At 45.8% G+C, this 16,710-nt stretch overlaps 1 protein-coding gene across 1 annotated transcript in view; it reads left to right on the top strand.

The window, feature by feature from the left end:
- The window catches only part of PODXL (podocalyxin like), a 93,709-nt gene extending 81,289 nt beyond the window's left edge, over positions 1-12,420 (top strand). The window contains exon 8 of the mRNA XM_066592132.1: positions 8,672-12,420. Within this exon, the coding sequence (XP_066448229.1) occupies positions 8,672-8,863 (192 nt within the window). The 3' untranslated portion in view covers positions 8,864-12,420. The remainder of the gene's footprint in view (positions 1-8,671) is intronic.
- The last annotated feature ends 4,290 nt before the right edge of the window (positions 12,421-16,710 follow it).

Genomic DNA, 16,710 nt, shown 5'->3' with positions numbered 1-16,710 from the left:
AAGAGTGTTTTTTTTTTCTTTTGCGACCTTCCCAGCGGGCGCTCCGGAGAAGCATTCTCTGTATCAGACTGCCTGCGCAATATTGCCGCCGACGTCTCGCTACCAGAGACCGCCGCGGCCAGAGATTCGTCATTCAAGCTCTGCCTCTTGCTCCCCAGGGGTGGCAGGGCGCACAAACGCTCCCGGAGCCTGCCGAGTCGGGGTACAATTCGCATAGCGGGTTCTGCCCGACCGCACAAGAGCTGCGCATTGCATCCGGGGCACTGTGCTGTTCCTGACTGAGTTAACTTCAATTCAGTCCTTTACAGTGGGCCGTCCTCTGAGCATCCGCGCTCTCGAGAGGGGCGTGGCTTCGCAAGAGGGGTGTGGCTTCGTACCGACACCTGGCCACTCCATCAGGAAGCTTTACCCCACCTTAACATAGCACCAGAACTCCTGGACTCAAGTGATCCACCAGCCTCAGCCTCCCAAGGAGCTGGGATTCCAGGCCACGCCACAGAGCCCAGCCAAGCCGCACCCTACAGGCGCCGTCCGCTCTCCGCTGCGGCGGTTGCCAACCCCCACCACATACTGCAGACCTGGTCCACTCGCCGTGGGACCCCTGCTGCTGCCGCTGCTCCGTACTGGGCGGCTCTGCAGCTTGCTCAGCTGTGCTCCACTTGCTACCGCCCTTTCGTTTAGCTGCTGGCTCCCAGCCCATACATCCACCGGCTGCTCTGCAGCTCCTTGCCACTGGGCTGCTGCACTAGTGCTTTCTCCAGGGGGAATAGTGGAATGCCATCCAAGAAGGGGTGGGGCACAGGGCAGGATAACAGGGGGTTACCTGATTCCTCCTGATCCCGGCAGCCGTTCTCCACAGACCATGTGAGGGAATCCTCGCTCTGGTCCTCCCTCTCTCTGTCTGTGCTCCAGCAGTGTTCCCCCCCGCGCTTGCCGTTTTTTTTGTACAGCACACATATGAATGAAGACTTGCACCCCAAAATGGATCCCCCTGTTTGTCATGTGTTCAGAGACATACCCATTGTGGCCCTAATCTTATGTCTCTATGCACCACGGGGCCAAAAATAAAAGGAACAGACGGTAGCTTTCAGAACAGAAATTTTGCTTGAAGGTGTTTCAGGCACCATTTCACATTTGTAGAGCCCTTGAGCTGCCTAAACTATAGAGAACCCCCACAAATGACCCCATTTATCTAGTTGTGTACTAAGGATTTTGACCCTGCGTTGTTTTGCAAAAATTATTATAAAGGAAGTGAAAAGAAGGAGTGAATTTCTTACCGAAAATTCCTTTTTCCGGAGCCATCCTGACGGCAGACATGGAGGTTGCACCTTGACCTTGTAGGGACAGGAAGCAAGAGACTTCAAAAGGCTCCTCCTGCCTCCCATTCACCAGTGTCTTCTAAATTACTTACATGGACATGTCGTGGTTAACCAAGGAAGATTTTATTGCTCCGAGACAAAATTAACATGGTTAGTTCTTTTGAAAATAAACAATAAGAGGGTAACTTACCCGGATTAACCAAAGAAATTATGCACAAATTTACCGCATAAAACAAAACTGTCCAACATAGGAGCCTCTGGGCTACTGGTTCGCGCCCGCACAGGCGTAGGTACCACCGTGTGAATTTTCGGGAGGGAAATACGTGCCGTCAGGATGGCTCGGGAAAAAGGAATTTTCGGTAAGAAATTCACTCCCTTTTCCCAGCGCCATCCTGACGGCAGACATGGAGTATACCAAATTAACTCTTAGGGAGGGACCACTGCTTGCAGGACCTTTCTCCCGAAAGAGAGATCGGAGGAGAGGTCCGTATTCAGCCTGTAGTGTTTTGTGAAGGTATGCAGGTTGGACCATGTGGCTGCCTTACAGATTTGTTCTGGCGTGGCCATGGCCCTCTCTGCCCAGGAGCAGGAGACTGCCCTGGTTGAATGGGCCTTGAGTCCTTCAGGGATAGAACTGTTGCCGGAAGAGTAGGCCTGCTGGATGGTGGATTTTATCCAGCGGCTAATGGATCTTCTAGAAGCCGCTCTTCCTCTGCCCGGCCCCTGGAATTGGACAAAAAGACAATCAGCCTTCCTGAAAGATGAGGTCTGTTCTAGGTAGCATAAAATGGCCCTCCTTACATCCAGGCTATGGTAGTCTCTTTCCCTATCGCTTTGGGGATTTTGACAGAAGGATGGGAGAACAATTTCTTGCTGTCTATGGAATTTTGAGGCTACCTTTGGGAGAAAGAAGGGGTCTGTTTTTAGTATGACCCTATTGTCCTGGATTAATAGGTAGGGTGTCTTACAAGATAGGGCCTTAAGCTCGCTCACACGCCTTGCCGTTGTGATAGCTACTAAGAACACGGTTTTGAACGTGAGGAACCTAATTGGTATCTGCTCGATAGGCTCAAAGGGGGGTTTGCACAGGTTTTGGAGGACTAAGTTTAGATCCCATGGGGGGACCATACTGCGGATTAGTCTATGCTCCGCTAGGGGCTGATCTAGGATGGCCGAGAGTGCTGACACCTGCACTTTCAGGGTTGCCGGCCTCAGATTTTTGTCTAGACCCTCCTGGAGGAAATCCAAAATCTCCGCCACAGAAGTGTCGAGATTGGAGACTTCCAACCCCCTCCAGGAGGAGAATCTTTTCCAGATTTTATTATAGATAGCAGAGGTCACGGGTTTACGGGACTGGCGTAACGTCGCGATGACCCTAGAGGACAGACCTTGACTTAGTAGCGTCTGTTCCTCAATATCCAGACCGCGAGGTTCAGTCTCTCTAAGTTGGGGCACAGAACTGGGCCCTGCGTTAGAAGATCCATCCTGGATGGAAGGCGGATTGGTTCCGTGATGGCGAGTTTTAGGAGTACCGGAAACCATGCCCTTTTTTCCCAGTGTGGAGCAATTAGGATCAGTGTGATGTTGCTCTGCTGGACCTTCTGAAGAACCCTCGGGATCAGGGGTATGGGGGGAAAGGCGTATGCCAGACTGAAGTCCCAACTCTGGGAAAAGGCGTCTAACCCCTCGGCCCGGTCCTTCGGATCTAGGGAAAAGAAGGCGGGGCATTTTGAGTTTTTTCTGGTCGCGAACAAGTCCACCTGTGGACTGCCCCAGGTTTCTGCAATATGACGGAACTCCTCTTGATTCAGCGACCATTCTCCGGGGGTCCAGGCGTCTTCGACTGAGGAAGTCGGCTGTCTGGTTCTGGGACCCCTTGAGGTGGACCACTGTCAGGGATTGTACTGTGGCCTCGGCCCATCTGAAGATCCGGGCTGTTAGTTTCAGCAGATGAACGTTTCTGGTGCCCCCCTGGTGGCGAATAAGCGAAACGGCGGTCACATTATCAGAGAAGACTTTTATGTGTCTCTTCTTTAGAATATCCTGGGATCTGTGAAGCGCTTCCCAGATGGCCCTAAGTTCTCTGAAATTCGATGTCTGGGTACGCAGCGTCGGGCCCCACTCGCCCTGGAGCAGGCGCTGCCCTACTTGTGCTCCCCAGCCAGACTGGCTCGCATCGGTTACTATCGTGATGAAGGGTTCTGTCACCCATGGTGACTCAGCCTGTAGAGTGTGGGTTGACCGCCACCAGCGGAGGGACTTTAAGACAGATGATGACATGGGCATCCTCTTATCCAGGGAGATGGGTGTCCCATCCCAGTTACCCAGGATGGCTCTCTGTAGTGTTCTGGCGTGCGCCTGGGCCCAAGGGATAATGCCGATGCAGGAGGTCATGAGGCCCAGGAGCCTCATTGCGTCCCTAATTACCATTTGCTTTTTCTGGCCGCCCTCCTGTGCTGCCAATCTAAGACTTTCCTGTCTGAGTGGAGGCAAGGACAAGGTCTGAGATACTGAGTCTAGCCGCACCCCCAGGAAGGTTTTCTGTGTTTCGGGGAGAAGACTAGACTTGGGGAAGTTGACTATCCACCCCAATCTTTGAAATAAAGAGATGACCCTGCTAGTGTTGTCTCTGAGGGTCTTGGATGAGGAGGCGATTACCAGGAAGTCGTCCAGGTACGGGATGATATTTATACCTGCTACATGGAGATGCGCCACCATCTCTGCCACTATTTTAGAGAATACTCGGGGTGCTGTAGAGATGCCAAAGGGTAGGCACTGAAACTGAAAATGGCGTACCCGACTCCCTATTCTGATGGCAAACCTCAGGTATTTATGGTGTTCTGGCAGGACTGGGATGTGGTAGTACGCGTCTTTTAAGTCGACGGTACTCAAAGTCTCCTCTTTCGATCAGGGTTACCGCTGACCGAACTGTCTCCATTTTAAACCTTTTGTAGGTAATAAATTTATTCAGGCCCTTCAGATTCAGAATCATTCGAAAACTGCCGTTTGGCTTTTTTATCAGAAATAGAGGAGTAGAATCCCTGGCCCTGCTCTACTGTGGGGACCCGAACTACCGCCCCCATTTGCAGCAGTTTAAGGATTTCATTTTCAAAGATATCCTGCATAGCAGGGCATTGTGTGGGGGTGATTCTGAAGAAATTGGGGGGCCGGGTGAAGAATTCTATCCTGTACCCCTGGGCTATGAGCTGCAGGACCCACGGGTTATCTGTTATCTCTTGCCATTCTTGAGAAAAATTTAGTAACCTGCTCCCCACCTGGTATTCTTCTATAGGGGTAGGGGTTGTTTTTATCTTACCCCTGCCTCCTTTGGGGTAGGACCAGCGCCCCGTTTTTCCTTTGCCCCGGTATGGCTTGAAGGATGGCTGGCGTTTGTAGGGAAATCCCGTTCTGGCTTGATCCGGGAAACTGAGTTTTGTCCGTGGCTCTTTTTAGGATCTCCTCTAAATCCGCGCCAAAAATGTGCTGGCCATGAAAGGGGATGGAACACAGTCTTCCTTTAGAGGCTGTATCTGCCTTCCAGGTTTTCAGCCAGACTGCCCGTCTGGCCATGTTGGATAATGCGGCGCTTCTGGCCGCCAGCCTCATGGACTCGGCGGATGCATCTGCCAGGAAGCCTGTTGCGGACTTTAGTAAAGGCATACATTCCAGCAACGCCTCTCTGGGGGCCTTCTGCTTGATTTGGTCATCTAGTTCCCCTAACCAGAGGAACATCGACCTTGCTACGGAAGTCGCTGCGATGTTGGACTCTAGCGTGTAGGCCGTCGTTTGCCAGGCCCGTTTCATCAATGAATCAACCCTGTTGTCCATTGGGTCTCTAAGATGTGAGGAGTCCTCAAATGGCAGGGCTGTCTTCTTTGCCATTCTGGCCACTTGTGCGTCTACTTTAGGGACTTCTTCGTAGACGCTCACATCCTCCTCCGCGAAGCGGAGTCTTTGTTTGTACTCGCGGGACAGGAAGAGATGTCTGTCCGCAGTAGCCCATTCATGCATGATTACTTTTTTCAAAGTATCATTGACCGGGAACACGATGCGATTCCTTGGCCTGAGCCCGCCAAACATGTCGTCCTGTACGGACCTAGGCTCCACCACATCTTCTAGCTTCATTGTATCCCTGACGGCTCTAATCAGGTCATCCAGGTCCCCGGATGAGAAATAATACTTCTTATCCTCATCCTTGGTGTCAGAGGGACGGTCTGAGAGTTCGCCGTCTGACAGGTCGCCCGGGGATTGCTCAGTCTGAGCTCGACAGCCGTATGTGGCTTGCTCTCTTAGTGGCCTTTTTTTCCCGCTGGGCTGGGGGGAGGCTGGAGATCGATGCCCGGACCTCCTCCCTGACTAGGGATCTAATATCCTCCCTAAATGCGGCCTGTTCATCCGTGAGGATCTTTGAAGTACAGTCTTGACATAACGGTTTTTTGTACGCCTCATCTAACTTTTTGAGGCACAGGGCGCATTTCTTGTACTTTTTCCTAAGGTCTTGCTTAGACCGGGTGGATTCCCTGTCCTGCAAAAGACACATGCATGCACATAAGGGAAAACCCCTACACAATGTTAATCCCTGGGCATAACATTCCTGCAGCAAGTCACACTTACGGTTTGCAGGGCTTCCATCTCTGATTCCTTTGTAGTCATACTTGCCAAAAGTGTAGACAGGATCAGGCCGACAGATAAATCCTTCCCTGAAGGTGTGCTGTCAGTGGAAGCTTGCCGGGGGGTCTCCATTTTTAAATCTCCCGCTGGGTCCCGGTCAGCTGGCGGCATCTGACGTCACCGCGTCACGCCGCGTCCTTAGCTCCGCCCCCCGACGTTGCGCGCGGCCGCGCCGGCGTCCTGGAGGAGAGAGGCTTCTGAGCCCATGGCCCGCCGCTCTCCCCGGATGAAAGACGCTGCCCGGAGCCCCGTGCACGATGCAGGAGCGGACTCAAGGACCTCTGGTCCGCCGCTCCGATGCGCTGCGGTGGTGATCCCCGGGCGGTCAGACCCGTGGCCTGCCGTGCTCCCAGACCGCGCTGACTCTCCGGAGGGGAGGTAAGCGGGGAAGCAGCCCCATGGACCGTCCGCCCTGCTGTCAGCAGATTCCTTCCTGGAGAAGATGAGAGGGGAAAACGGCCCGTGCCGGTGTAATCCTGTAGCTCCCTGGAGGGAGCACCTCTTGCATGTCCCTGTAGGGACAGGAAGCACTGGTGAATGGGAGGCAGGAGGAGCCTTTTGAAGTCTCTTGCTTCCTGTCCCTACAAGGTCAAGGTGCAACCTCCATGTCTGCCGTCAGGATGGCGCTGGGAAAATAAAATTTCATTTTTTTCATAGCCGATAGCAGTCACTCCCTGACCCCCCAGCTTTATTCTACAGGGCCAACGTGTCTTCACGGCTCTGTAGAATAAAGCTTTTACAGCCAGTACGTGAAAATATGTATGGGTGATCACTAAGGGATTAATTGATCATCAGCAGGTGTGAACACCTCTATAAAAACAGAAGTTTTGGCAGTTTACTTGTCTGGTTCATCCAGGTGTGTGTTAAGACAATGCCAAGAAGGAAAGACATCAGCAATGATCTTAGAGAAGCAATTGTTGTAGCCCATCAATCTAGGAAGGGTTATACGGCCCCTTTTAAAAATTTGTAGTCTGTCATTCTATAGTGAGAAAGATTATTCATGAATGGAAAACATTCAAGACGGTTGACTGTCTTCCCAGGAGTGGATGTCTGAGCAAATTCACCCCAAGGTCAGACTGTGCAATACTCAGAGAAATTGCAATAAAACCCAGAAACTACATTTCAGACTTTAAATGCCTCAGCATGTTAAATATTAAAGTTCATAATAGTACAATTAGAAAAAGACTGTATGGCTTGTTGGGAAGGGTTGCCAGGAGAAAGCCTCCTTTTTCTAAAAAGAACATGGTAGCATGGCTAAAATTTACAAAGTCGCATCTGAACAAACCACAAGACTTGCAAAACAACGTGCTTTAGACAGATGGGATCAAAATAGATATGTTTGGCCATTATGCCGAGCGCCACTTGGCAAAAAGTAAACATATCAGCACAATCAGCTCAAACCAACTGTCAAGCACAGTAGTGGATGGGTGTTGATTTGGTTTGTTTTGAAGCAATAGGACCTGGGCACCTTGCAGTTATTGAGTTGACCATGAACTTTTCTGTAGCCCAAAGTATTCTAGAGTCAAATGTGGGGCCATCTATCCAAAAGCTAAAACTTGGTCAAAACCTGTCCATGCAATAGTACAACAATCACAAAGCACACCAGCAAATCTACATCAGAATGGCTGAAAAAGAAAAGAATTGAAGGTATTGCAATGGCCCAATCAAAATCTAGACCTCAATCCATCCAAAATGTTGTGGTGGAACCTTAAGAGAGCTGTGCATAAACAACTTACTTCAAGTTTTTGCTGCTAAAGGTGGTTCTACAAGTTATTGATTCATGGTGTGTACTAACTTTTTCACACACTGCTTCTGCATTTTGGCCCAGGTTTTGTAGGTAATGACAGTGTAATTAGTCATGTGCTGTTGTTCATCTACAGATGTATTTACCTAACTTTAACCCTTTCCAGTCCAATTTGTATCCTGGTTTTCCTAGGGGGCTTACTCTTTCTGCCGTTATACAACGGCGCTATATGCTGGCTCAAGTCAGTACTGCATGAGGTAACACGTTGGATAGGCTCTGATAGAGAGGCTGGCAATATACAGTAAGAGAACCCCGACGGATGTCTTCCAACATCAAAGCTGTACAGCCTTAAATTATAAGGCTGGCATATCCCTTAATAAAAAATATACTCCTTAGAAGGTCTTAACTAGAGATGAGCGAGTATACTCGTTTAAAGCACTTTACTCGATCGAGTACGATCGAGGAGGAACCGAGGGGAGATCTCTCCCTCTCTCCCCCCTGCTCCCCGCCGCAACTCACCTGTCACCCGCGGCGGCCCCCGAATCTTTAGAGACGAGCGGGGAGATACTCGGCTAAGGCACTACTTGCTCGAGTAAAGTGCCTTAGTGAGTATACTCGCTCATCTCTAGTTTAAGACCTTCTAAGGAGTATATTTTTTATTATGCCTTGATATATAAAACCATGGAATTCAAAGAGGGTGCATTTAGTTTATCTCATGACTATATATGTGGTATAAGTCAAATTACACTACCGTCAAAAAGTTTATATTGTAAACTAGGTTATACAGAAGTAAAGGGATTACATTGGCATTTTTAAGTGTGCCACATCTAAAAGACCAGTTTCATAAATCCACTTTAAATATTAATGAAAATCTTGACGTTTTAAGAGCAGAAAAATAAGAAATAATTTGTTAATGCAATGTGATTTTTTTTTCTAGAGACTCACTGAAGAGCTGCAGACTATGGAAAATGGCTATCATGACAATCCAACCCTTGAAGTCATGGAGACCTCCCCTGAGATGCAGGAAAAAAAGGGTGGCCCCAATGGAGAGCTTGGGGACAGCTGGATTGTTCCTCTTGACAACCTGACAAGGGAAGATTTAGATGAAGAGGAGGACACCCACTTATAAAGCAAGTGAAAACCATAAGACTAAATGGAAAAAACACCAATATAAAGTGCATTAAATAGTTGGTCAACAGAAGAAGTTATACTTAGAGCAAAACAGAACCGGCACTTCCTGCCTCCAGCTCTGCCCCATACATAACCAAAGGTTTGGTAGATGTTATTCATTGAAAATGTGCATACAGCTAATTTTGATGCTTGATGCCTGGTCAGAGATTACAGAAGAGAACAGCTCTTCAAAGTTACTGCTGACTGCACAGTTAGAAAGCAGTTTGGAAGTATTTGGCAGAAACAAGGTTTTAAACAAGTGAAGCTTTGGGCTTTACCACAGTATTGTTTAAGCAATAAGGTGACATTTATTTGACGTGTTTATAAACAGGAGTCAATGTGTTACTGGATTTCAGAAAGCACTTTGATTTCGTCCAGATTTCTCAATGAAGTGTTCAGTTTTTCATTAGGGTATACTGTATTAAAGTGTTCTGTTTTTAAGGGACATGCCAGTGGAATGTGAATATGGGTGTATATATAACTTTATAAAACCATTTTCATACTCTGTTTTAATGTATACACATGTATTATCCACGAGGACAGTAATACTTTTCCTATTAGCGGGAATGGTTCAGAACTCATAACATGTCTCAAGTCAATCACCTCGTAGTAGATTACTAACTGCACTGTGTAGGTCAACAAGTCAACCACAACATACTACAGATACTTTTATTATTTTAACATGTAAAGATTACTTCTAGAAACTGGTAACGACTGAAAAGGCAATTAACTGTGGCATAATCGACCTTAAAAGCTCTACGTCATAGCTCGGTAGGGACCCCTATACAAGACTGTGCCTCTTACCTTCTTGTTTGAGGAACAAAAGTTTGACCAAACAAAAAATGTTTTTCAACTTTGCTTTTAACTAAAGATTTGAATGTTAATGTTTGCCATCTGTCTGTTCAGGATGTCTTCAATTTTAAAATGGGTAGGCGTGGAACAAGTGGGTGAAATAGACCCAGCCACAATAAGATAGTGCTGCAACGTTGATACCGTAAGTAGCGCTAACAAGACTGTCAGGGACTGAAGTATGATAGGCAGTGATGCATTGTCCAAGAGAAGAGAACTTCACCTGACTGCAGGTGGGAGCTCTACAGTCCATCCTTTCATCCTGCACTTACCCAGGGGGAGGAGGAAAGGTTAGACACACCCCTGATAAGAGGAACACTATCATATTCGATCAGGAAGAATATACCACTTCATACGTAAAGAACACATTTCGCACCTCGATGCAAAGCGTCATTAAAACCGTCCAGCAAGTTAAGATTCCTGTGTTATGAGTTGGGATACTTCATTTTGCATCTGTTTGGATCTATTCTATTTTATAGTTGCACATATTCCCATTTCAATGAGGCCATGTGGTTTTCTACCATAAAGAAACACTGCAGCCTTTGGTTTACTTTACAAACATGGAAAACTAAAGGAAAGTTTGTTGCATGTTACACAAGTAGCATAGCTATAATGAAGGACAATGTTCTTACACATTAGTTTTATAGAAAAAAGTAATGCCTGAACAAATATGAAAATATTTGTTGCTTACTATGAGCAGCGGCTGAGTCTCTTAGGGTCCTTTTAGATGAGCGATTTATGATTTAAAGAAGCAAGTGACGTCATCATTAGCTTGTTTCCTCGTGCACTCTGTTTAGACAGGCAGATTCATTGTCTCGTTGAACCGATAAATCATTCAGAATCGTTCGGTCCTTCACATTTGCTGTATAAGTGAATGAGAGACGGAACGAGCGCTCTTGAAACTGAATGATAAGTGAACGAGCAAACGATGATTTTTATGCTTGCGTAAAATGGACGAACGAAAAGTGAACAATTATTGTTTGGGCATTGGCTGCTTTTAGACTGAATGATTATCATTCGTCGTTGGCCCAGGCTTAGACTGAACGATTATTGTTTGCTGTCGCTCGATTGAACGATAATCATTCTGTCTAAAAGCACCTTTAGTGAGGATAGTATACACAACAGTGGTGTTGCCCCAGAATTGTTACCATAGAGCACCCATATTTTTTTTAATCTCTTCACTAGTAAAAAGTAATTTTTCTCAACTGGACATTTCCTTAACAGAAGTTAGCACATTTATGGTTGTACAGAATCCATTAGACTACGACAGCATTAAAAAGCTCTACATTGGATATATGGGGATATTTATGTAAGGTGTACAGTCTCATTTGGATTAGTGAGATCACTACTGTATTCTACTCTAGAACATCTTTGATACTTGACAACAGCCTGACAATGATATATACAGTCTATATCAGCTGATGAATAAAGTACAAACTCACAGAGCTCATATTCTGGGGTCATTTTAGAGAAACTTGCTTGTTCCAAGATATTTTATCTTTTAAAGCCAACCTCTACAGAGGACAGCAGCGGGTCATAATAAGACCTGACTGATTAGATCTACTCTGTTAATGACTTTGTAAATATAAAATGTTTATACAGAAGCAGTATCTGCTATTCTATAATATACTCTTACTAACAGACTTGTGATTGGAGGCTAGAGCAGTGTAGAGATCCAATAGCCTGCTGACTTCGCATACTCTAAACTGCCAAAGGCAACCAGAGGGGGATTGATTTCCACTAGAGATGAGCGAGCACGCTCGGTTAAGGCAGTTACTTCTCGAGTAACTGCATACTGGTCCAAGCAGATTCTAGGGGAGGGGGGGGGGGCAGTAGGAGGGAGTGTAAGAGAGATCTCTCTCTCTCTCCCCCTGCTAACCCATGCCGCCCCCCGAATCTGCTCAGACCAGTATGCAGTTACTCGAGAAGAGCGATGCTCGCTCGAGTAACTGCCTTAACCGAGCGTGCTCGCTCATCTCTAATTTCCACACAACTTGTGTGCTGTGGTCTCTCATTACTGTTACTGGAGGGTACCTCCTGCTAGAGGAAACATATTGAGGGTTATTTGCACTCCTTTTTGTACCTGCAGAATGTCATACCACATTTTTCTGAAAATAAAGGATAATGGCATTAGACAAACAAACAATCTATAAAAAAAATGCACTGATTTTTTTTTTTTCTTGGACAGGAACACTGTAGAGGATATGTTGGGTAATAGCAAATGTAGAGGCGTTCCCTTTAGGATTGCTTATCACTGTAGAGGCGGCTTATCAGGGGAAGAATACATTTTATATACAAAATGAGAAGTGATAGGATCTTCTTCCCTGCACATAACTTTTGTACAAAATTGTTGCCAAGTATTTATGAAAAAAAAATGCTGAAAACCGTACCCATAACAAGGCGTAGTAATATCTACATGTAACAACTTCACTTTGCACTGCCAGCTTTACCAATACAATATTTGGTTAAAGGGAAGAATTGCCTCATGGTTAGAATATTGATGGCAACTTTGTTTTATATGTCTTTTTTTTAATTAATGAATGTTTTATAATAGGAACAGGGGTCTGTTACACACTGGAAATGACTGAACTGGATTGTTATACTAGTTTCCTCTAAATTTCTATATTGAAAGCTATGAATATGTATAATAAACTTCTGATCCACAAAGATGTCTTGTGATTTTTTTTTTTTTCCCCTTTTTGCCAAAAAGGTAAAACTGGACTAAACACGTACCGTTATATACCACTTAATTCATGGTTAACATTTAGCACCCAGTACATAGTCTATGAATGCAGGGTTGGCATTAACCCTTTCCAATCCAATTTCCCAGCCACTCCCCAGCTCTTATTTATTTTGGGTGTGAAAGCACTTGTGGATTTCTTGGAATTACTCAACAGAAACACATAAAAATGAGCTGTCATGGTGGTTGTATTAGCAATTTTTTTGAAAACAGAATGTGAGTTATGAGTGTTTCACATCGGGAAGATCATTTGTATTAATCTTTTGACTATATATAAATTAATATATTATACATTTATATAATAAGACTGTTCATTTCTAATTTCTCTAGAAATAGATAAATAGAGAAATTAGAATTGAATAGGGTATGCAGTACAGCGCAGCTTTGATGTTCTGAATAGTGTAATATAGATCTGCAGAACAGCCTCCCAACATCAGAGCCACGCAGCCCTGCATAGTGTTAGAAACGTGTCGGACCTCGCCCGATACCAGAGCTAAGTAGGGAAATCTCAATGTCGAATGAGGTCCAACACTGGATTGGAAAGGGTTAATAGCATTAACATGATACACAAAAATACAGCTGATTAGTCAATGCAGCTGCTGAATGGCAGCCTGAAGCACATAACTAGGTGAAAGTGAAAAGACAAAGGTCGATGCTTTTCATTTGTACCTGAGCACACAGTGAGCACGGTGGAGGGGGATGCAAATCAGAGGTTTTCATAAAAAATGAATAGAAACATGGAATCTAAACTTTTACTGCATACTTAAAGGGGCACTAAGGCATCTCAACAGAAACAGGATTGCAATTTGCAAGATTTTCACATTACATGAATAAACTGTAAGGCCAGTTAATGGTTTTCAACAAGCATGCCCTCATAAGTCCTGATTTGCAGATTTCAGCAACGGTGAAAAATAATTTAAACACAAAATAAGAGGCTTTAAGAGTATTTCTATCTCTGCCACACATGGGCGGGATGATGGAAACTGCGAAGTGTGGCTGAGCTACGCATTACCTGTAACCCTCACTGAAGTAAATAGGAGTTGTGGAAACAGCTTAGCACAACAAGCTACGTGGTATCTGTAACTGCGGCGTTGTGCTATGCCATTTCTCTCACTCCCCTTCACTTCTGTCAGAGCTGTGGAAAGAGCAGAAGACAGCCTTCTTGGATTTTTCTGTACCTACAGTTAGACCAGGGGTCAGAACTACAGCAGCAGGTCCTGTCTCTATCAGACTAGACATATCCTGTTTATAGGCCATAAAAGTCCAGATGGGAATATCTCTTTAATTGCTTCTAGTCATAACTGAGAATAAGGTCAAGCTTCCATTATCGGCACTATGCATTCCAGCAGATATTGTTCTTTGAGCATCCATCAAACTCTGATTTGTCCTTCAGGCTTCCAGGTACTAAAATCAGATGAATGACTCCAGGGAACAAATTTCCAATGCTCCAGAAAGTATCTGATTCTTAGTCCACAGTAACTTGGACACCCAAACAAGACATACGTTGAGGAGCAAGGAGAGCAAGGTGCTGGCTTGTCACGGCGGCACTTACCACACTCCCTCACAGAGGGACGCACGTATCCTCTGCCAGGGCAGCGCTGGGTCTCTTCCGGACCCCCCCGCCATGGGGATGCCTAATAAATATTAGGACAGGTGCGTAGTTTGTCACTGGTGATGGCACTGTTCCGGCACCCACCCGAATGAGCTTCGGCAGGGAAATAACTTAGCCACAGCCAAGGTTATAGTAACTCTGGTCCCTGGGAATGGTCAAGGCCTAGAATAACTTTACTGAAATATAACTTCAAACAATACAAGGTAGAAATCAGCAGTATTCCCAGTGCAGGCAAAAAATGAGATTTCTATATATACAGACTTGATGATGAGTACCTCCACCCAGTGATACGGACTTCAGGACGCCTGTGTGTGTGACAACTAGAGACTAGTACCTCCATCACAGCGGTCCCAGATTTCCAGACGCCTGGGTGTGAACAGTTGAAGAAAGAGTACCTCTGCACTGGGCCTTGAAAAAGTCTTAGCGATCTGCTCTCTCGCAGAAGGGGCTCACTCACATTTCATGCTGATCATTGCGCTCGGGAAACCTCTCCTCCTCTTCCATGCTTCACTACATGAGGGCCAAAGGTGCCCCCATGAAGCTGGACCTCCCGAATACACTCCTGAAAGCATGGACGTTTTCCTGCTGTCAAGCACTCACAATTATAGACTCACTCAACTCATTGACAGGGCAGAATTGCTACATTTGCAGAGAATCTCCATGCTTTGAAGACAATTAACCCATCACACGCTGCAGCTGTGCAACATGCATAACAGAATGACAAGACAGTTTTGCACAGAGCATGAACACAAAACAAACATGTATGACATTTATGGAGGGGGGCCAGGAAAGCATGTACTGGGCCACTACATAGGGAAGTGGAACTTGGTGAGGGAAAGAAGAAGTGAAAACAGCAAACTTGGCCTAATTCACTTTTAGTTCTAAAAAGAAGCCAAATATTTTGGATGATGTTGAGGAGAGAAGCTAGGGAAGGACCCAGACAGCACAGGCCAGTGTCTCATTTGCTTTTATTTGTATAGCGCCAACTTATTCCGCAGCGCTTTTATGTGATTCATTACCTCCCACCAAGCTGGATACTCATTTTACCTACCTCGAAAGGGTGGAAGGCTAAGTCAACCTTGAGACGGCTACCTGAACCACGCAGGGATTGAACTTGCAACCTCCAGGACTGCATTTCTGCTGCCTTAAAACTCTGCGTCACAAGCGATAAACTAAGGGCTAAAAACCTCACAAAGACAATGCTATTCAGCAAAGGACTTGAATGTGTCTACCATATAGGCCCAAGGCAGCACACCTGCTGTCTTAGGGTCATATTTGACTCTGATCTCTTTTTACTCCCTCTAGTCAATCACATGCATGCTCATCTTACCCTGCACTTCAAAAAAAACATCTCCAAAATCCACGGTTTGCTTACTGTAAAAACTGCAAAAAAAACATTGTTGAACCGATCCATTCTCAGCTACTGCAACTCCCTACTGATCAGTATTCTCACTTAACTCTCTCCTCTCTAATCTGCCCTGCACACAGCAGCCAGATTCATGTTTTTTTCTGTCTAACCACTTCCCCAATGCCACCACTGTGCCAGTCACTACACTGGTTGCCCATCCATTGTAGTATAAACGTATCACTCATCTATAAAGTTCCAGAGTGCTACATAGCGCAATCACTCTTCTCTCATTCGCTATGCCCCCACCCATGCTCTCTGTTTTGCTAATAACCTCAGACGAAGGCCTGCTGTAGCCCGAACCTTCCACTCTCATCTCCCAAGATTTATCCCGAGCTGCTCCAGTTCTCTAAAATACACTACCCAGAATTTATTTACGAGATGATAGGACCGTTGTACAGAACAAGCTTTTGTACCTCTGTGATAGACATGATGATTAGTTAGTATAAAATGTCTATCGATTTGTATAAACCAAATGTATTATGCTATTGTAATGACTTCAGCCTAATGTGGAACTCTGCTGCATAAGGAAAGAGTTAAATCACAGTGTTATATGCTATTGCTTGTGTCCATCTTGGATGAATCCCCAGCCCTGCCCCCACACAGAAAGTTACTAAATAACACAGAGACCTCTCAAAACAATGGGTTGCCACGCACACAGAAATGACTTCAGCTAGGACAAAGTCCACGCTACATCCTGGCTTGGAGGAAGGGTGGGCAGAGAGGTGGGGGATTCTATATGATCCGACAAATGAGAATCCTATATGTTACTGATGTAATCTGTTGCACGCCCATTGTATGTCTTTACAATAAAAGGGGCTGTCTGGGTGTTCCTGGGCAGAGAGCCATTTTGGAAATGAGATTGATAGCTTGTGTCAGATCTGCTCGATGATGTGTGCACACTATACAATTTGGAAGCTACAGAAATACCCCGAAGCCTGCTGGAGAAACCATAATTCAGCACAATTGGCGTTCCTGGGTGCGCGGGTGGATCTGTGAGGTCAGAGCCTGGAACGTATAGAGACCGGCAGATAGCATGCGGAACTCAGGGGCCCAAAAATCTACAGAACACGGTAAGATTGCTTTATTTTAATCTACCGATGTGAGTTGATTTCCAAATGCTAATCTGCCTGTATCTGATCCAGACTGGACCTTCACTGAAAGGCAGGTAATAACTCTAGTTCTGTCCACCCGATTATC

The sequence above is a fragment of the Eleutherodactylus coqui genome, chromosome 2 (genome assembly GCF_035609145.1).
Source record: "Eleutherodactylus coqui strain aEleCoq1 chromosome 2, aEleCoq1.hap1, whole genome shotgun sequence".
NCBI classification, from domain to species: domain Eukaryota; kingdom Metazoa; phylum Chordata; class Amphibia; order Anura; family Eleutherodactylidae; genus Eleutherodactylus; species Eleutherodactylus coqui.
Note: the sequence above shows the minus strand (reverse complement) of the source record. Positions and strands in the feature narration are given on the sequence as shown.